Source organism: Chrysemys picta, chromosome 3, assembly GCF_011386835.1.
Source record: "Chrysemys picta bellii isolate R12L10 chromosome 3, ASM1138683v2, whole genome shotgun sequence".
Classification (NCBI taxonomy): Eukaryota; Metazoa; Chordata; order Testudines; family Emydidae; genus Chrysemys; species Chrysemys picta.
In genome coordinates, this window is record NC_088793.1 from 153,511,720 (window position 1) to 153,537,045 (window position 25,326).

Sequence of the window (25,326 nt, forward strand, 5' to 3'; positions counted from 1 at the left end):
GGCTGAAATTTGCAAGAGGGCTGGAGCTTCTCCTGTCACTGGGCAACTGGCTCCAGCCCCTGCCAAAATCACAAGAATGTGCAACACTGTGGTTGGGCAGAGACTGGGACTAGGAACCAGAGCTGGGGAGACGGGGCCTGGAAACTGGGGAGGGAAACAGGAGGATTGGAGGGGCAGCGGGGCCCCGGGCGGCTCCCCACCCCTCAGCACTTAAGATTTAGTTAGGGGTATTTTTAATAAAAGTCACAGACAGGTCACTGCCCTGTCTGTGACTTTTACTAAAAATACCCATGACTAAATCGTAGCCTTAGCCATGCTGTAACCATTTGGTGAATAGAGATTTTCCGGCCTCTTGATCCAACACTTTCCCTCAGCCTAAATACCCTTGTTAAAAAGAAAAGAACCCAAAATATATCTGTTTGCTGTTACAGCCTCTGAGAAGATTCCAGTTTCCATGTGAGCTAGAGAAGGTGTCTCATTCTCCTCCATCTTCAGGTTTGTGTTTAAAAATCATCCTCTTGGAGGCTTTTCCTGCTCTAAGTTTGTAGGGAGACATGGACTTGGTCTTCACTACAGGGTTAGGTCAACGTAAGCTGCTTTGCGTTGACCTAGCTGTGGGAGTGTCTTCTTTTAAATTTGGCTCCCACCAATATAAGTGCCTCTCTATGCCGATTTAGTAACATCACCTCCCTGAGTAGTGTACAGTCACTGTCAATGTAATAAGGTCAATGCCGTGTCAGTATAGACGCTGTGTTGCTTAAGTTGACTGTTACTGGCTTCCAGGAGTCATACCACAATGCCCCCGCTGACAATACAATCGATACAAGCGCTCCTGGTGAGGACATGCACTGTTGGCACAAGCAGCTAAGTGTTTGCACACACAAACGATTTAGTGGCTGTATGCTAATGTAAGTTAGGTTGACATAATTTTGTAATGTAGACATGACTATGGACTGAGTTTGAGTCTGGGAGCTAGGAATTCCTGAGTTCTAATCCAGACTGTAATAATGGGGCAAGTGACTTTACAAGTCTGCCTCAGTTTCTCCATCCTGTATTGGGGATAATGATACCTATGTCAACAACTCAAAGGAGTGTTGTGTGATCTGTTGTTATTTGCAAAGTGTTTTGAGGATGAAGGCTGAAATTTCCGAAGGAGGCTAAGGGAGTCAGGCACCCAAATCTCATTGAAATTCAATGAGTATTGGACTGCTAATTGCCTTTGGCTGCTTTAAAACTCCCATCTGAAAAGCCCACTATAAATGCCAATAATAATTATAATTTACTCTGCTGTGTTTACACATTGGAGAATGTAATTATTTTTTCAAAGCCACTGATCTTTCTAACATGGAGACCTTGATTTATCTCTGCAGTTCATACTCTGAGACCATCTGACATTAAAGCAATTGCTGGCATAGGAATTTTGCAAACTGTAAGTATAACAGTGAGGTGTGTTGACTATAACACTTCACCTTTAAGAGCTCAGTCCCGTTTCTGTTGAAATCAATAACAAAACTCCGGGTAAGCTGAACGGTGCAGAATGTGGGCCCTAATTAAGGTCTGTACTTGCTGGTGGTGTGATCAAGACTCAAAACTTTTCACATGTGTTAAAGATTTCGAGTGAATGGTGACTAGAGGTAGCTGATATTAACCGCTTACCATGGGATAGCTCTGATACTATCAGTACCCAACTGACTTCATGCAGGAGGAAATGCAATCAGGGTCTAAAAACACTTGCACAGAGAGAAGCTATTTGATTAGCGAACTCTTTAATTTTGCAAATATAGGCATAACAAAATCCAATAGCTGGAAGATGAAGCTAGAAAAATTCAAACTGGAAATGAAGTGCCATTTTTATCAGTAACTAACTATTGGAACAGGTTACCAAGAGATGTGGTGGATTTTTCCATCATGTGAAGTCTTTAAATTGAGATCGGATGCCTGTCTAAAAAGGATGCTCTGGTTCAACCACAGAATTATGGGCTTTCACTGGGTGAAATTCTCTGGCCTGTGCTATGCAGATGTTCAGACTAGATGACCATAATTTTCCCTTCTGGCTTTATGAATCCGAGTATAAATCTATGGAAGAGAGTTGGACTGAAACAGGAATGTTTGATCAGAAGTCCCTTGAGTGTTAGGGAAGCTTGGATCCACATCTGGATCAAAATTTTGTAGCCCAGGCCCATAACTACAAAATAACGAAGTTGCTTGTCACAACTACCATATATTTCCTACTCTGTATTTCTAAATACTGCAGAATCAACAGGAAAGGATCTTGTGGAGCTGTTGGTGGGTTTTTTGTTTGTTTGTTTGTTTGGGGTTGTTTTTGCTTTGCTTCAAAACAAGATTGAAATCCCAGTTGCTGATATATGAGGTAGTCCCATTTGGGTAACCATCTTTCCTGTTGAAATTGAGATGCAGAATACAGTATTGCTATAGCACTAGGAACTGGAAATCCCTTAATTTCTTTGTTCTGCCCTAATTAGCCTGAAATTTATACTGAATGTGTGTTGTGGGATAACTGGAGATGCACAGGGATAGGAGAAACCAGAAAGGTTTGGGGGAAATCTCATACTTCTAGAAGTTTCACAAACAATTTAACATTTTAGAGCCTCATCCTGTGAGGTGCCGTGCATCCTCAACTCCCTTTGCAGCGGAGTGTGCTTAGCATCTTGTAGGAAACACTTAGAACCTCACAGAGTTGAGATACATATTTGCAAAACATCTCAGTACTACCAATCTATCTGCCATAACTTCCATAAGGTTTTGGGTTGCGGAACCCATGAATTTCTAACAGTCAGAATTACTGTATTCCTCCTGATTTCTCCCCTTTTGAGAAGAATTATGACACTTGGTCTGCCCTAATTCTTGAGTTTCCTTTACCCGAACCAAGAATCCTTCTGTCTTCCCTTGTATCTCAGCACATGGTCTTCCATATTAAAAAGACTCTTCTGATGTTAATGCCTTGAATGGCGTGGGTGAGATGCTATAGAAAGAAATATATGAATGGTTTGCATTTAAGACATGCAGCCTTTGGGAAAGGGGACATCTCTCGGTCTGTCTCTGGGTTCAACCAAAAGCCCACTGAAATCAGCAGGAATCTATCTATTTTAGGACTGTACACTGCCTCCCATAACTATAGAAACTGGGCACCTTCTATATAAAATCAATACCAATAGCTACATCACTAGTGTACTTCCTAGAGTCTTGTTGACTTAAATGGACTTTGGATCATGTCCCCTGTTTGAAAGAGATTGGGCCAACAGAAACTTCAATATAGTTTAAAAAGCAGTTCATTCAGCTATAAAAAAGTGTGGTATTTCATCTTTTAAAACTCTTTTGATACATGGAATGCACCATTAGAATGTACCAAAGCAATGGTCTCCAAACTGTAAGCAAACTGCAAAAAGGAAACCTTAATTATGTGTTGTAATTTAAAATGCAGTGCAGAAAATGGCTATTTACCATAGTGACTATCTGAAATATAAAACTGGAGTATGACAGAGTAGGCTACTATTTGCTTATTAATAACACTTTTATTGTTCCATGATTATTTACAGACCCCAGATTCTAGGATAGATCATGAAGATTTACTCCAAAGGTAACAGTGAACTTTCATTGGTTAGCACTGGCAACTGCTATGATGTCAATTTACACAGCTGCACATGACAGGGATGAGGACCAGATTCTAAACTCGGAAGTACCCAATTTTCATCCCATCCTCAAAATTGTTCTTGTGCCTGGGTGTGCAAGAGCAGGGTAGAGATCTTTATTGAAATATTAGAATCTGAGCCATTATGTCCCTAGTCATCCTTAGTTGGTAGCTATCGTTTTTGCTTAAAGAGCACCTTTTACCCCAGGATGTCAGATGTTTTATAAACGTTGAGTAAGCCTCATAAAAACTATGATGAATCCTGTATAGTTAGTGGTATCACCCCCTGCTTACAGATGGGGAAAAAAGAGAAGGGACTTGCCCAAAGTCATACAGGAAGCCATTAGTAAGAATGAAGAACAGAATCCATGAGTCCTGGTGCCTAGTCCCCTGCGCTAACCTCGGAACCACATTCCATGGATGCTGGAATGATACCCAGTGCTCCTTGGCCATGTTTTATACTGTTGTATTACCACGCGTCAGGGTTGTTACATTTGAAGTAAACTAAGAGTCTGATCCTCAGTTGGTGCAAATCTATTTAGCTCCATTGCAGCCACTAGAGCTATGCCAGTTTACAACAGCTAAAGTTCTGGCCCTAAGTAAAAGTAGACTAAAATTTAAAAACTATACTTCTAACTATGCCTGTACAAACAAACATACAAGCCCACTCACTGGTGAGTGCCATTGCAGGGCCAAATGCATTAACCGGGCACTGAAATTGTTAGTTTCCATGCATAAATGCAGCTACTTGCACGCACACTATTTATGTAAATGTTTAGCAGAGGAGTATAGTTTGGATGGGAACAAGGTTGATAAGTTACAAACAAATACCGTTGGGAAAGAGGTGACAGTTACTGTTTCCTTTACCTTTATGTTAAGCCCTGAAATGAGTGTTCTGTTGTGACTCAGCAACAGCGGGTGGCATTACTAAAATCTAGGGAAAGTAGAGGAGACAGATCCCGTTCTGATGGGGGAGCGGGTTTAGTGATTTTGTCAGCTGTCAGAAGAAACAGAGCTCTGAGCTCCGGCCTTCTTATGTTAAGAAGAAATCAGTACTGTGCTGTAACATGATTTTGATTTATGAGAAATGTGACAGATCAACTCAGGTTTTTCTTCTATTTATAGCCCAGAAAGGACCCTCCTTCAGGCGAGCATGGGAACACTATCAGGTGTGTCTTACTGTGTTGTTCTCAACACTGAACTCTAGGCAAATCCATTGCCAGGTATCATTAAAAGCATGGTTGGTCTTGCAGCTTTGCTAGGCTCTTTAGAGAGGGTGCAGCACCAGTGCATAGCGCAGCCATAAGTGGGGTGTCGGACTGATCTAGGGGAGGGCCACTCTGGAGGCAGAATGCAAATCCCCTGGAGTGCAAGGGAATCTCACAGAACAGCTCTCCAATGACCTCTCCAGCTGACGTTTTGGATAGCACTGACTTGCTCTGGAGAGCGTTGTAGCCACCTCTCCTCAGGTGCAGAGACTATCACCACAACATTGGGATTAGGGAGGGTACTCTTTCCATCTCCCCAAAATCTTCACCCTAGTATGTTAATGTCTCCTTCATTTTCCATGGGTGCAAATGGGGCTCTTTTTAATCTTGGAAATCCCTTCAGTGCTGGGGGAAGTTGGTGATACATGTTCCCTGTAAATATCCTCTATTCCATATAATGTCCCATGGCGGCCTAAATCCAGCTCTGCACACAGCTCCTGTTGCTAAAATTGGGAGATACCCAATATGCAGGCATCACCAGGGCTAGAACAAATAATTCCAACTTCATGCCCCTGTTTCAAAACTCATAACGCTGAGGAACAACATCACTGATAAGAGTGGAGGGTCCCCGATGTAGCATCTATAATGCCTACCAAGAAGCCAGAGATCCTAGCAGTTTGTGGCTGATTTGATTCCATTAAGGGTGAAGTGGCAGAGCAGTAGTTCCCAGGATCTTGGATTATACTGACTGTGTGTGTTGTTCAGCTCTTGTTAGCAGGTTTAACCCCTCTGTACTGCATCAGCCACTTCCTCTCAAAACTAGCGGAGCAGCATCAGGAACCAAAGCTATGTAAGTTCTTTTTTTTAGCTGAAGAATGAATTTAGTGTTGGTGAAAGGTACAGGGCTGAAAGCCCCGTGGGACTGAAGTCCTTTAACTGTACTCAGAACATGTACAGCAGGGGCAGGACAAGCTTCCCTAACACCAAACCCTGCCAATGTGGCTCAACTTTCTCCTATCCTTAACAGGAGTGACACATGACTCTGTGGCTCAGGACCCGATTAACTCTCCTGTGGGATCAGGGCTATTAGATTTTTGTGGGGCCCCTGTACACAAGTCTTTTTCCTATTTTAAAACAAAATGATCACAATTATGGAATCAAGGCTATTAACGCTGTACTAAACTTGCCTCTAATTAACAAAGCCGTTCTGTGGTTACATTTCAGTCTTAAAACATGTAGAATATAGATAAATTCATTCAAAATAGCTTACTTCTTACTTTAGAACAGCTGTTATATTATTTTCTTTCTGGGAGGGAGTTTGGATGCAGGAGGGGGCTCCAGGCTGGGGCAGAGTGTTGGGGTGTAGGAGAGGGTGAGGGGTGCAGGCTCTGGGAGGGAGTTTGGTGCAGGAAGGGATTTTGACCTGGGGCAGGGGGTTGGGGTGCAGGAGGGGGTGCAAGGTGCAGGCTCTGGCTGGGAGGCACTTACCACAGGTGGCTCCCAGCCGACAGTGCAGCAGGGCTTAGCCTGCCTGCCTTTCTGCCATAGCTCCATGTGCCGGCTGCTGGCATGTCTCTGCGCACCCCTGGGGGAGAGGGGGACAGCGTGTTTCCCTGTACTGCCCATGCCCGCAGGTACCACCCCTGCAGCTCCTGCGGGGACAGAGCTGGGGGCAGAGGCAGTGTGTGGCGCCGCCTCCCCCCACCCCAGGGGCTGCAGAGACTTGCCAGCAGCCAGCCACTTCTGGGAACGGCCAGAGCCGGCTTTAGGAAGTGCGGGGCCCGATTCGAACAGTTTTGACAGGGCCCCGGCAGGGATGACTGGAAAAAAAAAAAAAACGTAAAAAAACATGTGGGGCTTGTACTCACCGGACGGCACTCAGTCTTTGGCGGTTTGTCCTTCACTCGCTCCGAGTCTTTGGTGGCACTGAAGGACCCGCCGCTGAAGTGCCCCCGAAGACCCGGAGCGCTGCCGGGTGAGTAAAAATTAAAAAGGAGCCTCTAGCCAGGGAAGGGATTCTCGGCCACTTGCTCCAACCCCGGCAGCCCTGCCACTGGGCGCGGGGCCCTCTTAGGCGTGGGGCCCGATTCGGGGGAATTGGTGGAATTAGCCTAAAGCCGGCCCTGGGAACGGTGTAGGTCCATGGCATGCAGGTAGCCTGCCTGAGCCCTGCTGCACCTCTGGACTTTTCATGGCCCGGAGATCGCAATTGACTGGCAGAGGCTCCAGGATTGACAAGTCTATCGTGATTGACAGGTGGTTGACCACTGAATTGTATATAATTATGGATTTATTTTTGTGGGGTGTGCCTTAGCTCAAGGTCCTGGGCTGCAGCCCCTAAAGCCCCTGCATTAATCCGGCCCTTCTGTGGCCCATTTAACACACCACATCTTTTGATTTCAGATCAGCCCTCCCTTTTTGCATCAGCAAAATAATGTTGTGGGCTTGAATGAGGGTAAACAGATGCCTAGCAACCTGACTGTGTCTGTGGATTTGTATTAAATCCCATGCTGTTCTTTTCAATGATTAAATCAGCCAAAGTGTTCTTTAAAAATGACTTGACCATTTCTGCTTTCCTTTTGTGCAACAGAAGCATACTGGATCAAGCTAAAGAAATGGTGAAATGCATGAAAGAGAACCAGGTATATTTAAAACACTCAGGACTTCAAAGAGCCTAACCAGCACTTTGGGGAAGGAGGTGTGGGGGGGGGGGGGAAAGGGGAGGAAAGAAGCGAGAAAAAAGTCAAATTTCAAAACATTTTGAACTTCAAAATATTGATGAAATTTTGAAGTTCAAAATATTTTTGACCAGTTCTATTGAACACAAAACAAAGGGTCTGTTAGATATGGAAAATGCTGCCTTTTTTTTTAAAAAAAATGTGGTTACTGAACTCCAGTGTTTCTATTAAAAACAAAATTAGACTTGCCATCCCAAAGAACCTACCCTTTGCTTCTGAAGATGTTTCTCCCTATTTGTCATGGTGTTCAAAATATTTGGTTAAAATTAATCTAGTTTGCCTCCTGCTAATCAAGGATGCTGGAGCTCTATGATGGCATGTGGCCTGCTTAGGAATCCTGCTGGAATATAATCGAACTAAGTATGTTTCTCCCATTTCCTCATAGCACCTTAGGGTGGAATTATCACAAACACCCACTGAATCTGCTCTCACAAACATCAATGGTTGACTTCAATGGCTACATCTACACTACGGGGGGGGTCGATTTAAGATACGCAAATTCAGCTACGTGAATAGCGTAGCTGAATTCGACGTATCACAGCCGACTTACCCCGCTGTAGGGACGGTGGCAAAATCGACCTCTGCAGCTTCCTGTCGATGGCGCTTACTCCCACCTCCGCTGGTGGAGTAAGAGCGTTGATTCGGGGATCGATTGTCGTGTCCCGAGGGATGCGATAAATCGATCCCCGAGAGGTCGATTTCTACCCGCCTGAATCGGCGGGTAGTGTAGACCTAGCCAATGAGTGCAATGTTAGGCCAATGATGGATGCTCTGAAAATCCTCTCCTGAAGCTTCATGCGCTAATTTCCTTGTATCCTGCCCCATTGTTTGGGTCTAAACAGTTGGAGACCTGCGACTTAGTAAAAGGGTCTTGGCCTAACTGGGAAATGTGGTTGTTCAACTGAGTGTGTTGCTCACTCACTATTTTCTGTGCTGGGAGCCCATGGCACTATATGGTCCTTGATGCTATGGGAGGGTGGCCCACAGGTGTTTGGGATTAGACTTAGCACAACATTTGGTGAATTCAAGTCTCCTGTGCAGCTGCTCTTGGGTATGTCTTGTGCAGCACAAAGCTAATGTGGGTCAACAGGCCCCATACATCCATGTTCTCATGGCATCTGCATCACTCACAAGTGTTCAGCTGACTTGAACTCAGCTGATTCTGGTGGTTTTGGGTTTCTGCTAGAGGCTTCACTTAAACCCACAGGAAAGAGGGCTAACGGTTGGTGGCTGGGGAATGCCAGTGATGAGACGGGCTCTTACCTTCTCCCTAGCGCCATTGGTAACAATGTACCAACTGCTTTCTCTTGTGCTCTTTCCTTTCAGATGATAGATTTCCAAAATGACTGGAAGCTAATCACAGTTTTCTTTAGTGCTGAAAACCTGTGTTCTTCCTGTGCCTCCACCCACCAGGTAAGCTGCCTAGACTGTGGTTTAAGTCTGAGCAAGGAATCCCAGCTCTGACTATGGGACCTTGGGATTATTATGAGCACTGACCTAAAACCTCAGCCATACGGGAACCTGAATCTAAGAGTTACTCATCCAGTCAGGAAACAAACATACCATAAGACTCAAAACAACTTGAGTTAAGAATATCATACCAGCTGCAGAGCAAGACCTACCCGCAGATGCTACTGGTGAATAATTTCAAATAATGAATGAGAAGAGAGTGATCTCTTTGCACAGATACTACAGTGGTGGGAACTATGTAAGTACCAAAATACATTCTGTGAACAGAAGAGGCATAAATTAATTCAGTAAGTTATTCATTATGAATTTCTTGTCCACCTCAGCCCAGTACTCACTGAAGGAAAAATGCTACTCACTGAATCTCCAACAGCATCTGTCAGGGTTCCTTCCCCACTCTGAACTCTGGGGTACAGATGTGGGGACCCGCATGAAAGACCCCCTAAGCTTATTTTTACCAGCTTAGGTTAAAACTTTCCCAGGCACAAGTTCCACCTTGTCCTTGATCACTGCCACCACCAAATGATTTAAACAAACGTTCAGGGAGGGCCACTTGGAGCCCTACCTCCCCCCAAAATATCCCCCCAAGCCTCTACACCCCCTTTCCTAGGGAGGCTTGAGAATAATATCCTAACCGATTGGTTACAAATTGAGCACAAATCAACCCCCCCCCCGGGTCTTTAGAACACTGAAAAACAATCAGGTTCTTAAAAGAAGTGTATTTAAAAAAAAGATAAAAGAATCACCTCTGTAAAATCAGGATGGAAGATGACTTTACAGGGTAACAAGATTCCAAACAGAGGATTTCCCCTCTAGACAAAACTTTCAAGTTACAAAAACGGGGATAAACCTCCCTCTTAGCACAGGGAAAATTCACAAGCTAAAACAAAAGATAATCTAACACATTTCTTTGCTATTACTTACTATTTCTGCAATACTAGATGCTTAGTCCATATATGGCTTAGGGAGATGTATTTACTCCTGCCCTGGTTCCTTTGCTGACTCCGAGAGAACAAAACAAAGACACAAACAAAAACCTTCCCCCACAGATCTGAAAGTATCTTCTCCCCTCATTGGTCTTTTTGGTCAAGTGCCAACCAGGTTATCTGAGCTTCTTAACCCTTTACAGGTAAAAGAGGAATTAACCCTTTACAGGGTAAAGAGGGATTTTATGCTACCCTTAGTTGTATGTTTATGATAGTACCTCCTAGAGCACTGCTGTTTTCCTTAAGGATCTCCCATCTTGTCCAACTCGAGCTAGGCTGTGAGAGCTGACAAAATTGCAGACCTAGATGGTATGGCTGAAGTTGATTGGTATATCCAATCATTTGCTTTGAGCAGCCAGTGTCCCAAGTCAGATTCTGATGTCTTGTGTGACTTAAGGTATGTCTACACTGCAGCGGGGAGTGCATCTCCCAGCCCAGGTAAACAGAAGTGCACTAGCTCTGCTTGAGCTAGCATGCTAAAAATAACCGTGTGAACTTTGTGGCACAGGCTAACCACTTAAGTACGTACTCCTATTGGCCTTGTGGGATAAGGGTTAAGGTTTGGTCTCAGGTGGACAACAGAAAAGGAACAAAAAAAACAAGTCTCTTTAAATGTGTAATATTTTTCTTTGCCCCTAATTTTTCCATCATTTAGTGAAAGGGTCTTGGCCACCTTCTTGCTTCTCTTGCTCATATGTTACCTTCTTGCTTCTCTTTTTGATGTCTCTATTCTATGTGGGTTCTGGTATCTGAGCATCGTCTAGTAGCACATTAAGCGATGTGACAATTCACTACTAACATCGGCTGTGTCTTCATCATCCTGCCGAGGAGGTTCACCATTTTGGGGCACTCTGTCCACTGCAGTTTTACATTTGAGCATTTATATTTTGTACTCACCACTAAGCACCTTCCCGCTTGCCCAGCAAATTCAACTGGGGTCAAATTCAAACTGGAGAGATGAGCGAGTGGCAGATTCTCCCTCCTCTGGTGTCACTTGTCTCCTTGCTGAACCACCCTGGCTATCGAGAACTCTTATCTCTGGCTCATAAAGTTTCTTTGAAAAAGCAATTTCTCTGTGCCTTTGGTGTGCATCAAGTTGTATTAAATTGTCTGTTTTTTGTTGTTGTTTTTAAAAAATCCTATGAAATGATAAAGCCTGAATCATCTTCTCTTCCCTCAAGGCTTTAATCAACCCTCTGAAAATTACTCTATTCAAGGAGCAGAGAGGAGATAACTATCTATAAATTCTTGAGAGGCAGTAACACAAAAGGAAAGGAGGAATCATTGAAGAGGGTTAAGGGGGCATAATAAGGAGTGAGCTGAAAAGGGGAAATTTAACCATGAGGTCAATTAGACTCAATGGAACATGTGCTAAGGAAAGTCACAGAAGTGCTTTTGCCAGAGGTGGCCAAGACTGAATTGGATGAGGCATTTAAGAGGTTAAAATAGAGGCAATCCCCATGCTACACAAGGAGTGGATGATCTGTGACCGGAGTGTATCTTCCCGCAAAGAAGACAATATCTGTATGAAGATCATTTTCTGTTAGTAATGGCTTTATTGAGGTAATCTGCTCCAAGGATGGCATAATAGGTCTCTTCCATTTCAGAGTCTTTAGATGAAAAAACTCTTTGAGGCTGTGATTTTGTTTAAATTGTCTAATCATACCCAGTTAAATCATATTATTGGATCCTAGATTCCTCTTGCCTTAGGTGCTGGATAAAGCCGAATCCACAATGTGACTATTACCAGTAGCATCTCTGGTACATTAGCTAAATGAATGGAGCCCATTGCTTCTGAGAAACATGTGACTTTTGCTTTTCCTGATGGTCTTGATGATGGCTTGAATTGTCTTTTTTCCAGCTCTGTGCCATGAGCACATGCATATTTCCACACACCCCATTCTAAATTATTTCTCTCTTAACAGGAGAATTGCTCACTGGACAGCATGGAAAGACTTACCAGAGTCTTGGACTTCTTGTATCAAAGAGTAAGATCCCTTCACCAGGTTTAAGCCACTTACTGTACCTGACTCATTTGCCAGGTTACCCCAGATTCCCTGACTGAGGTACATGTACAGCTGCAAAGCTTCTGGGTTGAATTTTTAAAAGTGCCTAAGTCACTTAAGAGCACGTCTCCTTGAATTTAATGGGATTTGTGCTTCTAAGTCAGTCACTTTTGAAAATCCCACTTTTTGTCAGCAAATATTGTATTCACATACACTTTATACCAGGGCCTCCCAGAGGATTCAGGGGGCCTGGGGCAAAGCAGGGGAGCTGCGGAGCTTGTACTCACCCGGTGAAGGTCCGGGTCTTCAGCGGCATGGGGCCCTTCAGTCGCTCTGTGTCTTTGGCAGCACTGAAGGGCCCCCCACCGCCGAAATGCTGCCGAACACCTGGACCGCTGCCGGGCCACGGCTCGCGGGGCATTTCAGTGGCGGGGGGCCCTTCAGTCGCTCCGTGTATTTGGCAGCACTGAAGGGGCCCCCGCCACCGAAGACCCGGATCGCCGCCGGGCCAGGGCTCGTGGGGCCCCTCTGGGGCCCGGGGCAAATTGCCCCACTTGCCCCCCCCCACCCCAGGCGGCCCTGCTTTATAGATGAAAAGACATTTAAAAATGGTGATATATACAAAGTGACAACTAGATGTTTGGGTGTCCAACTAAGGCCTATGCACCACTTAAGTCCTGTTCTGACATCTTAATTGGTGCATTAACCTTGTGACCTCTCTGCACAGGAGTAAATTTCACTCCTGTTGAGCCAGGCAGTACATGCTTATTTGTTGATGTAAAATACAGGGTTCTTGGGGACTAGTCAAACAATCAGACTAACTAACACACAAGATGTCAATCCTCTAACAATGACTGGTGCAGACCAAAGATGGGCATCATCCATTTAAAACAACCATGTTGAGTTTTTTTCCCCTTTCCATTTTTGTCTTAAAACCTCAGTGCAAGTCATTTCCTGTTTGTCCACCCACCGTTCCAGGTAAATTATTTCAGTGAAATGTGCTGCACCTAGACCATACGGCTTTATTAATACAACTAGCATTTCTGAGTATATATCAACGGTAAAATAGAACCTTTCTATATTTACTGTTAATCCTAGCTAAGGTATTTGTATACCACCCATCAAGAACTGTTTTTTCCTCTAACTAAGGTCTAATACATATGCAAAAACTATTATTCTTTGAATGTATTGGGCCAAACCCTGAAGCCTTTTAATAACTTGATAGGATAACGAGCCTTGTGGATAAGGGTGAAGCTGTGGATGTGGTATACCTAGACTTTAGTAAGGCATTTGATACAGTCTCGCATGATATTCTTATCGATAAACTAGGCAAATACAATTTAGATGGGGCTACTATAAGGTGGGTGCATAACTGGCTGGATAACCGTACTCAGAGAGTTGTTATTAATGGTTCCCAATCCTGCTGAAAGGCATAACGAGTGGGGTACCGCAGGGGTCTGTTTTGGGACCGGCGCTGTTCAATATCTTCATCAACGACTTAGATATTGGCATAGAAAGTACGCTTATTAAGTTTGCGGATGATACCAAACTGGGAGGGATTGCAACTGCTTTGGAGGACAGGGTCATAATTCAAAATGATCTGGACAAATTGGAGAAATGGGCTGAGGTAAATAGAATGAAGTTTAACAAAGACAAATGCAAAGTGCTCCACTTAGGAAGGAAAAATCAGTTTCACACATACAGAATGGGAAGAGACTGTCTAGGAAGGAGTACGGCAGAAAGGGATCTAGGGGTTATAGTGGACCACAAGCTAAATATGAGTCAACAGTGTGATGCTGTTGCAAAAAAAGCAAACATGATTCTGGGATGTATTAACAGGTGTGTTGTGAGCAAGACACGAGAAGTCATTCTTCTGCTCTACTCTGCTCTGGTTAGGCCTCAGCTGGAGTATTGTGTCCAGTTCTGGGCACCGCATTTTAAAAAAGATGTGGAGAAATTGGAAAGGGTCCAGAGAAGAGCAACAAGAATGATTAAAGGTCTTGAGAACATGACCTATGAAGGAAGGCTGAAAGAATTGGGTTTGTTTAGTTTGGAAAAGAGAAGACTGAGAGGGGACATGATAGCAGTTTTCAGGTATTTAAAAGGGTGTCATAAGGAGGAGGGAGAAAACTTGTTCACCTTAGCCTCTAAGGATAGAACCAGAAGCAATGGGTTTAAACTGCAGCAAGGGAGGTCTAGGTTGGACATTAGGAAAAAGTTCCTAACTGTCAGGGTGGTTAAACACTGGAATAAATTGCCTAGGGAGGTTGTGGAATCTCCATCTCTGGAGATATTTAAGAGTAGGTTAGATAAATGTCTATCAGGGATGGTCTAGACGGTATTTGGTCCTGCCATGCGGGCAGGGGACTGGACTCTATGACCTCTCGAGGTCCCTTCCAGTCCTAGAATCTATGAATCTATGAATCTATAAAACTTTTTACTCAAATCTCACTCCACAGCTCAGCTGTCACCAGCTTCAGTGAAAGTTTTGCTTAAGTCCCATTGGCTCATTATCAGAATCTCTTCCCTTCCCTTCTTACGTTTCTGTTCACGTCACTCACGCTCATAACAATGAGATCTTTACGCATGTCCATTAGGAAAACTACATCTTGAGATGGGGATATGAGAGATTAGTAGGCCAGTGTAATAAGGAACATTTCACCTCTAGGCCTTGCATACTTCGCTATCTAAATGGTAGTTCACCTGTTTGATTGCAATCTAGGTCAGTAGTAAATGACAGCTGTCATCACCTGGTGGTCTTTCAGTGATATATGTAAAATGAGTTTATTGGCCACAGTTCACAACCTGTCTTCTCAAACTAATGTTACCCTGGCTGGCAGTCACAGGAGGAGGGCCAAGGACTGAATCAGCCATGACTGAGATCACTGATCCTTTGAGAGGGTCCCTCCTGGTCAAGGGTGATGCACATTGATGAGGCAGTTTGGAGGAAGCTGTACCAGTTCTGTGAATAAGTAGAAATCTTCACAGGCAATAAGAGTACTATTTTAAAAATGAATAAAAAGCTCTAATTGCAAATTCTGCATGTTCATTTTCTACCTTTGTTGCTGTAGGTCCCCAAAGCCTTTGTAAACCTGGTGGATTCCACTGAGTTCAGAATCTTCTCTCTTTCACACAGCAATCAGAATAAAATCAGGTAAAGAGATTTTCTTTGAACTACGTACGGGCCATGATCTTCCTTTAGTGTTCCTGCTAGTGTACTGTATTCCCCTTTCACCCCTCCCCAAAACATGGCAAGAATGCTTACATATTGACTGCACTGTATGTACTAGGGTCTTGTGAGCAGTGCATTTTAAGTTTTTTTCAGATGCCTTTAGTACCTAGCAAAATGAAATTCAGCACATTAACACCCGGAATGTTTTTCCTGCAGAAAATTTCTCATTAATGGCAAATAAATTCTAGATCCCAGAAGCCATGAATCTCTAAAGGACTCAGATTCTAGAAGCCACAACGTTCAAAAGGGAATATTCTTTGGATTAAAATATTTTATAAACAGCCATAACTACTTATATAGCCATCTTGAAGCACGTCACAAGCTTGCATAGGAGACATCCCACCCATCAGTGAAATGCTGCATGCCAAAGGAGCATTAGCAATTACATAACAGCTTAGCAATGCTACACTGAAGTTTAGATCAAGAGCAAAGCTATTTAAGTCGAGAAGAGAAAGATCCCTTCTCCAATAGAGATTGCAAGGGGAGATTAAGTAAGCAAAATCTGATGATCAACATTTGAATTTGGCCAGTACACCAGGGTCTACCCCTCTACTCTTGTAAAAAGTGCCGTGTGATCTTTAATAACTTCAGGACATCAGTTTTACATTTCACTCAAAAGATGGAGTAAATAGCCATTGAATAGAAATAGGTAGGTAGAGAGGCCAGATGTGCCTGCTTTAGGCACCAATGAAACTTCATTGAGTTATGGGTTGAATTTGGCTCAGTGTTTACCAGCAATTCACAAATGATAATTAGTGTAGTATAAGGTATGGTGTGAGAATAACGGCACAGCTTGAGGGCTGCTACCCACAATATTAAGGCAATAGTTCCTATGCAAAGTATTGCAAGAGTTCAGTTCGCTAATGCGACGGGAAATGGAAATGATTGAAAGCTAATGCCTTGGAAACCAATATAATTCTGGGATAAAGAAGTGGAAGAGCAAGGTGTCCCATGTGGTTTCCTGTCTTTGTCAATATGCAGCCTTCTGCATTGATGCTTATTGGGCCTTCAAACATGTTCTGACACTGAACTCTATTATGCCATTGTGACTGTCAGTGGCATATTAGAGTTCCAGTCATGGCCCCATCAAGTGAAAATTGTTACCTGAAAGTATTGGGGGTGGGGGGGCGGTGTTGTGTTTTTTCATTCTGCAGTAATGCATCCAAGAAGCCATGTAACTGTGTTGATGAAGACTCCAAACTTGATGATGTCATATTGAGATGGTCCTACCAGGTATGGCTTTTCCCATGGTTTCTTGGTTTTTGTTCTAGGGTGGTAAAGGTAGACTGCTATGCTCATGTTCAAGGTTAGGGAGATGAGGGGTTATCGGTCTAATATAAATGTCACCAAAGCTGTGATTATGGGGTAATTATTCTGGCATCAGTAGCATGTGAGAGTAATATAATAGTATAATTAAGCAATCTCAGCACTTCTTGTAGATGCTAGTGATTTTATAGCTCGTAATAACATAGGATTTGCCATATCTAATTAGAGCAGTGGTCCTTCTAGTCCAGTATCTTATCTCTGGTACTGACAAATGTCAGGTGATTTAGAGGAAGCTGGAAACTTCCTATAATACAAGTGGCCGAATGTGCTGCTGTCTTGTCTCTAATTCCTTCTACAAGCTGCAGGAAACCAGGTTTTTATTCTTAAGCGTGAGATTTGATTACCTTCCTTAGCTGCTTTAAGAAAATGGTGTTAATCCAATGCAATTCTCTCAGAGCCACAGGGAGATTTCTAACTGTGGCATAAAATGTTTTAATTGAATTACTACTTTTGTCTTTGGCTACATCATTTGATTATTGTGGTTTATTAGGGATGGAGATGACCTTAAATTCATTTAAGCCATGGATAAATTGTACCGTGGTCTCTCCAGCCACAGGCTGGTGCTGATCCTGTTAAATGGTTGTTATTGTTATCTATCATTTAGAATGACTTGGAAAAGCTGCTGAAATCTGGGCGGTATGATGTGAGGGACGACTTCACCATTGTTCTGCAGCCTTTCCTCCAAGAAATAAATCTGCCTCATAGAATGGTGAGTGAACATCAACCATTCTCCTCCTTTCTAGGTCACCTTTGGTGACAACGACAAATATTCAGCTGATCCTGTCACAGAATCCTAGAATGCTAGGGTTGGAAGAGACCTCAGGAGGTCACCTAGTCCAATTCCCTGCTCAAAGCAGGACCAACACCAACTAAATCATCCCAGCCAGGGCTTTGTCAAGCTGGGCCTTAAAAACCTCTAAGGATGGAGATTCCACCACCTCCCTAGGCTATCAAATTCCCCCCCTCTCTTCTCTTATGCAGACTAAATAACCCCAGTTCTCTCAGCCTCTCCTCATAAGTCATGTGCCCCAGCCCCCTAATCATTTTCATTGCCCTCCACTGAACTCTCTCCATTTGTCCACATCCCTTCTGTAGTGGGGGGACCAAAACTGGACACAATACTCCAGGTGTGGCCTCACCAGTGCCAAATAGAAGGGAATGATCACTTCCCTTGATCTGCTGGCAATGCTCCTACTAATACAGCCCAATAAGCTGTTGGCCTTCTTGGCAACAAGGGCACACTGCTGACACATATCCAGCTTCTTGTCCACTCTAATCCCCAGGTCCTTTTCTGCAGAACTGCTGCTTAGCTAGTTGATCCCTAGCCTGTAGCGGTGCATGGGATTCTTCCTTCCTAAGTACAGGACTCTGCACTTGTCCTTGTTGAACCTCATCAGATTTTTTTGGCCCAATCCTCCAATTTGTCTAGGTCACTCTGGACTGTATTCCCTACCCTCCAGCATATCTCCCTCTCTCCAACAGCTTAGTGTCATCTGCAAACTTGCTGAGGATGCAATTCATCCCATCATCCAGATAATTAATAAAGATGTTGAACAAAACTGGCCCCAGGACCAACCCCTGGGGCACTCTGCTTGATGGTGGCTGCCAACTAGACATTGAGCCGTTGATTACTACCCATTGAGCCCAACAATCTACCCAATTTTCTATCCACCTTATTATAGTCCATTCATCCGATCCATACTTCTTTAACTTGCTGGCAAGAATACTGTGGGAGACTGTATCAAAAGCTTTGCTAAAGTCAAGATATATCACATCCACCGCTTTCCCCCATCCACAGAGCCAGTTATCTCATCATAGAAGGCAATCAGGTTGGTCAGACATGACTTGCCCTTGGTGAATCCATGTTGACTGTCTCTGATCACCTTCCTCTCCTCCAAGTGCTTCAAAATGGATTCCTTGAGGACCTGCTCCATGATTTTGCCAGGGACTGAAGTGAAGCTGTAGTTCTCCAGGCTCTTTCTTCCCTTTTTTAAATATGGGCACTATATTTGCCTTTTCCAATTGTCTGGGACCTCCCCCGATCGCCACGAATTTTCAAAGATAATGGCCTATGGCTCTGTAATCACATCAGCCAACTCCCTCAGCACCCTTGGATGCATTAGATATGGATCCATGGACTTGTGCATGTCCAGCTTTTCTAAAAAGGCCTTTACCTGTTCTTTCACCACTGAGGGCTGCTCACCTCCTCCCCATACTGTGTTGCACAGTGCAGCAGTCTGGGAACCCCCAACTCTCTAAGCCCACTTTGCCTCACTGGCTACTGCCAGTCATTATCCAGCCCCCTTTCCCTGGGGCAGACTGCAGTCTGTAATGGCCACTCATCACTGGCAAGGGGGTTGGACCAGCTGAGGATAGATGACCTCATTAATCTGTATCAGAATTAGTCTCTCCAGGACTTTGTAGGTATCACGCAGCAGAGACAGCAGTCGGTAGCCCTTGGGGCATGCCAATGATTTCCCTGGCTTGGGAACAACTAGGATCTTTGCTCTGCACTGAATTTTTGGGAGGCTGCAATCCTGAGTCCAATGATCAGAAACTGAAGCAGCCAACTTTTGATGATTTGGCCCGAGGTGAGAGACAAACTCATTGTGGATGTTATCTGGACCAAGAGTTGATGTACAGTCCGGTCATGCTCTTGACTGGTAAAAGCAGCCATCGGGTTCATGTCCACTCCCAGAGACTGCCATCTCTCAGCAACCAACCATCATTTTAACTGCACAGCTGAAGGCTTTATCTCAGTTAGGAGTTCTGCCATTGGCCACCAGCTGGGATGCAATGGAGTTTTCTGTGATTGGCTATTCTCTTTTGTCCAGACTATAATCTCCATTCAGTCTTTTAATAATTTGCCAGGCTTTTGACCATAATGCATGAAGTTCAGCTTGGAAACAGTTTCTTTCTATTGCTATTGCCTGGTTTGATCTAGAAGGTGAAAAAGGTCTCCACTTTTATAACCTTGTGTTTGTTCTTGGATGATTTAAATTTCTGATATAGTCTGGCTGCATCAGATGACCATCTAGGAATAAGTTGTTGTCGGAATCCCCGAAGTATAGATTTCATTGCAGCAGATAAAACTTTATCGCAGAAAGGTTAGTAATAGGGAGGCTGTGGAATCCCTGTCATTGTAGGTTTTTTAAGAATAGATTAAATAAACACCTGTCAGGGATGCCCTAGATATATTTAGTCTGCCTCCGTGTGGGAAGGATGGACTTACTAGATGACCTCTTGAGGTCCCTTCCAACTCTACATATTTATGATTCTACCACTGGAATTTGTGGTCTGTTGCTGTCTAGTTTTTAAATTTTCAGTCATTTTCAGTTCTTTGACACACACGATTTTAAGAATTACACTGCGACAGCAGAGGCTTTCAGCTACTAGCCATTTTTAAATGTAAAGCTATATTGCACTTGGTTTCTTCATTTGCTTTGATATACAACAGAGCTGCCGAGACCTGCAGGATGTTGTGCATGAGCTACTAAAGTCTTTCAAACACTGTGGCTTTTACTTGAAAAATATTGTACTATGTGCTATCAAAAAGGTCACAATCAAGTTCTTTAGGCCAGTGCTTTTAAAATACCGTTCATCAGCTTAGAGAAATAGCTCTTTTTTCCAAATCAGGCTCTGTTAATCCTATTAGCATATTCTTCCTCAACCTGCACATGTGACTCTCTCGCTATCACTACCTGCTTTGCAGTTACTCTGATCTTCCTGCTATATCATGGAATGTATTGCCTTTTCGGAGCTGCCTCCTAGTACCAAGTACATCAGTCACGTCTCAGAACAGTGTCCTGTTCTGTCTCTACTCAGAGGCTGCAGTGGAGGTCAGCTTCTTGTGCTTGTCTGCTTGTTCAGATTATTTTTAAAATGTTTTTTTCCAGTGCTGAGTATCATTTTCTCCTCCAAGCATTGGTTCTAGGCCTTATGCATAAATGAGGTAGTGCTGTTCTACTATGTCATATTCTAAAATGCTTTCTCTTCCAGGGCTGGCAGGTTAATGGCATTTCCATACCAAAGACGCCAGAAGAAATCACTGAAGAGGAGTGCTCTGCCTTGGGCGTGGGTCTCTGGAACAACATGGTAAGAAGTGTTGAAGATGTTAGGGCTGATTAGGCTTAGCACAAATGCCTGGAACCTCAAAGCCAGCCAGTCCTTAAGTAGGGAGGGTTCTGTCATTAGCAATACTGCGAGGAATGGGGGAAGCTGATGAAAGCTCCCTCATAGCTACCACCCTCAGACAGGTAGGGAAACTACCCTATATTTAAAGGTGTAGTACAGAGTCCAGACTGACCTCTCCTTCCAGCTACAAAGCTATGTACACTGCAGTAAGCATTTTGAAAAGTCCCTGAGATGTCCTCCTTTCAACAACAGAGTCTCCTAAATATGGGGCAGGCACAAAGACACATAAGGGTACAGAAAAGTAAAGAAAAATCCCTTGCGTTGGTGAGCCTGGCTTCTCTCACAGGGTCACAGCTCAGCTACACAGAACTCCATTCAGGAGAATGCATCCAGGTCTTGGCCTGGCCTTCCAGTTCCTAAACGGATGTTATAACAGTTATAACATTACAGCACTGAGCATAATGGGATCCTAATCCGTGACTGGGGCTCCTACGTACCACTGCAGTACAAATAATATACCGTTTTGCCAAAATGTTCCTATTTTGAGTTGGATGGTTGGTCTGGAGGCTCCTCCATTTCTGCTTCAAGGCTTGCATTGGATCTAGGATAGACAGACTCGCTCCTAACAGCTGCGGAAGGCTGAAAATGTCTCTCTGGGGACTGGTGCTTCAAAGAAACATAGACACTCCTAACCCCAGAGCATAAGAGCCAAAAGGCAATTTGCATTCACAAACTTTGTGCATGTAATTGAATGTAGGCAAAGCTCTAGATACTTCCACCTCCAACTAGGTGAGTGAGTGCAAATCAATGAGTGATAGGGGCAGAGCACTCTGATTTGTGACTGTGGTTAATTTAACTGGAGGCAAAATTTCAGACACATTTTTTTTTTTGCACCTGTCTAAAGTGAAATCTGGTCCCAGTGTTTTGAAAATGCTCCCTTTAGTGTATTTGCTGTTAGATGTATTTACTCTGTCACCAGAATTTCAGTTTAAGGCATTTTCCCCCCTTTTTATTTAGAAATTTGCCTCTTCCTTCAAAATTTTCTAAGGTTATTGTTTCCCTGGTGATGCCAGCAGCCGCATTTCAACACACACATATATTTTAAAAGGATTAAATTAAAGTAAATAAATAAATGGTGGTTAGTGGAGCTATATTAAAGAAAACCACAGGGATTTGTTCGTTTTTTCGTCTTTTTTTTTTTTGTCTTGGAGGAGCAGATATTCATGAATGAACCAGATGCTGGCATCTAACATTTAAAATGTTGTAGAATTTTTTTTTTTTTTAAACTAAGGGCTGGGGGAAAGCCAACAGATGCGGAGGTGCCCACGGTTCAGGTAGAGACATCCCCTAGGGATGAATTTATTAAATGGGGAGCTCTATAGCTTAGTAAAAAGGATAGGAAAGAAGTTGGTAAAGTACAGGTAGGAACTAGTGAAGAACAGTCAAACATAAGAGTCCCATTTAAATATAACACATGAAGGCAAGCAACTGAATATTGACAAAAAGTATAAGTGATTATATACAAAGACTAGACGTCTAAATACTAAGATGGGTGAACTAGCGTGCCTGGCATTAAAGAACAATATTGATATAACAGGCATTGTGGAAACTTGGTGGAATGAGGATAATCAGTGGGACATGGTACTACCAGGTTGCAATATATATGAGAATGACAGAGTAGGTCGTGCTGGTAGGGGAGTGGCACTATATGTGAAACAAAACCTAAGTAAAAATCTTAAATAAATCAAACTGTACCATAGAATCTCTATGGATAGAAATTCGACGCTGGAACAATAAGAGTATAGAAGTAGGAATTTATACTGACCACCTGCCCAGCATGGTGACAGTAAAATGCTCAGGGTGATTAGAGAGGGTACAAAGGCAGAAAATGCAATAATAATGGGGGATTTCAATTATCCACATATTGACAGGGTATGTATAACCTAAGGAAGGGATGCAGAGATAAAATTTCTAGACACCATAAATGAATACTTCTTGAGCAGCTTATCATGGGTGCAACAAGGGGAGAGGCAATATCTTAACAGAGGCTCAAACTAACTGTATACCACAAATAAACAAAACAAAGACCCCCCCCCCAAAAAAATGCAGCATAGCTAAACAGCAGAGTAAAAGAGGCAGTTAGAAGCAAAAAAGCAACCTTCAACAATAGAAAGGAGTATAGATTCTGGCAAGTTTAGTATAAAAGTATAATTAGGTAGGCCAAGATGGGTGAACTAGAGTGCCTAGTATTAAATGAGGATATTGATATAATAGGCATCACAGAAACCTGGTGGAATGAGGATAATCAATGGGACTCAGTAATACCAGGCTACAAAATATATCGGAAGGTCAGAACAGGTTGTGCTGGTGGGGGAGTGGCACTATATGTGAAAGAAAGCGTAGAATCAAATGAAGTAAAAATCTTAAATGAACTAAATTGTACTAATTTGTTAGTCTCTAAGGTGCCACAAGTCCTCCTGTTCTTCTTTTTGCGGATACAGACTAACACGGCTGCTACTCTGAAACCTTTCATTATAGAATCTCTATGGATAGTAATTCCATGTTTGAAGAATAAGAATATAGCAGTAGGGATATATTACAGACCACCTGACCAGGATGGTTTTAGTGACTCTGAAATACTCAGGGAGATTAGAGAGACTATTAAAATAAAAAACTCAATAATAATAATAATAATTAATAATGGGGGATTTCAACTATCCACATATTGACTGGGTACATATAATCTCAGGAAGAGATGCTGAGATAAAGTTTCTTGACACCTTAAATGACTGCTTCTTGGAGCAGCTAGTCCTGGAACCCATGAGAGGCAAGGCAATTCTTGATTTAGTCCTAAGTGGAGCACAGGATCAGGTCCAAGAGGTGAATATAGTTGGACCGCTTGGTAATAGTGACCATAATATAATTAATTTTAACATCCCTGTGGCGGGGAAAACTCCACATCGGCCCAACACTGTAGCATTTAATTTCAGAAAGGGGAACTATACAAAAATGAGGAGGTTAGTGAAACAGAAATTAAAAGGTACAATAGCAAAAATAAAATCCCTGCAAGCTGCATGGAAACTTTTTAAAGACACTATAATAGAGGTTCAACTTAAATGTATACCCCAATTTAAAAAAACATAGTAAGAGAACCAAAAAAGAGCCACTGTGGTTAAACAACAAAGTAAAAGAAGCAGTCAGAGGCAAAACGGCATCCTTTAAAAAGTGGAAGATAAATCCTAATGAGGAAAATAAGCAGTCATGGGATAAGAGGGAAGGTTCTCTCATGGATTGGTAACTGGTTAAAAGATAGGAAATAATAGACAGAGGTCTATTAAAATCATGAGTGGTATAGAGAAAGTAAATAAGGAAGTGTTGTTTATTCCTTTTCATAATACAAGAACAAAGGGCCACCAAATGAAGTTAATAGGTAGCAGGTTTATTAGTGGAGATATCCTATCTCCTAGAACTGAAAGGGACCTTGAAAGGTCATCAAGTCCAGCCCCCTGCCTTCACTAGCAGGACCAAGTACTGATTTTGCCCCAGATCCCTAAGTGGCCCCCTCAAAGATTGAATTCACAACCCTGGGTTTAGCAGGCTAATGCTCAAACCACTGAGCTATCCCTCCCACCAAAGAAAGTATTTTTTCACGCAATGCACTGTCAACCTCTGGAACTCCTTGCCAGAAGGTGTTGTGAAGGCCGATACTATAACGCAGTTCAAAAGGGAGCTAGATACATTCATGGAAGATAGGTTCATCAATGGCTATTAGCCAGGATGGGCAGGAATGGTGTCCCTAGCCTCTGTTTGCCAGAAGCTGGGATTGGGTGACAGGGCATGGATCACTTGATGATAACCTGTATGTTCATTCCCTTTGGGGCACCTGCCATTGGCCACTGTCAGAGGACAGGATACTGGGCTTGATGGACCTTTGGTCTGACCCAGTATGGCTATTCTTATGTTCTTAAGAAAGAATTTGAAGAACAACTAGCTTAGGACTCAAAAATTAACAGCACATTTGTTTAAGTACATCAGAAACAGGAAGCCTGCCAAACAGTCAATGGGGCCAATGGATGATCAAGGTGCTAAAGGAGCACTCAAAGAAGAAAAGGCTGTTGTGGAGAAGCTAAATGAATTCTTTGCATTGGTCTTCTCTGTAGAGGATATAGTGGAGATTCCCATTCCTTAGCCATTCTTTTTAGGTAACAAATCTGAGGAACTGTCCCAGATTGAGGTGTCAATAGAGGAGGTTTTTGAATAAATTCATAAATTAAACAATAAATAACAAGGTCCAGATGGTATTCACCCAAGAGTTCTGAAGGAACTCGAATATGAAATTGCAAATCTAACTGTGGTATGTAACCTATCGCTTAAATCAGCCTCTGTACCAAATTACACCATTTTTAAAAAAAGATTCCAGAGGTGATCCTGGGAATTACAGCCAATAAACCTAATTTCAGTACCAGGCTAATTGGTTGAAATTATAGTAAAGAACAGAATTATCAGACACATAGATGAACATGATATGTTGGTGAACAGTCAAAATGGCATTTGTAAAGGGAAATCATGCCTCATCAGTC

At 43.0% G+C, this 25,326-nt stretch overlaps 1 protein-coding gene across 1 annotated transcript; it reads left to right on the forward strand.

Moving 5' to 3' along the window:
• The first annotated feature begins 6,426 nt into the window (after window positions 1–6,426).
• Window positions 6,427–21,996, forward strand: LOC135982601 (phospholipase B1, membrane-associated-like). Its single transcript, XM_065589983.1, has 9 exons — window positions 6,427–6,491; window positions 7,448–7,499; window positions 8,922–9,008; window positions 11,974–12,036; window positions 15,126–15,208; window positions 16,441–16,519; window positions 17,217–17,321; window positions 20,612–20,707; window positions 21,958–21,996. The coding sequence occupies exons 1-9, from the start codon at window positions 6,427–6,429 to the stop codon at window positions 21,994–21,996; spliced, it is 669 nt and encodes a 222-aa protein (XP_065446055.1).
• Window positions 21,997–25,326: the final 3,330 nt, after the last annotated feature.

What these genes read in the sequence shown, in the direction of transcription:
- LOC135982601 (XM_065589983.1), top strand. Translation starts at nt 6,427, where the DNA reads ATGTCTCTGCGCACCCCTGGGGGAGAGGGGGACAGCGTGTTTCCCTGT. An exon ending in TGTACTGCCCATGCCCGCAG is followed by an intron (nt 6,492 to 7,447) that starts GTACCACCCCTG and finishes TTTGTGCAACAG; the next exon opens with AAGCATACTGGATCAAGCTA. An exon ending in TAAATCTGCCTCATAGAATG is followed by an intron (nt 17,322 to 20,611) that starts GTGAGTGAACAT and finishes TTTCTCTTCCAG; the next exon opens with GGCTGGCAGGTTAATGGCAT.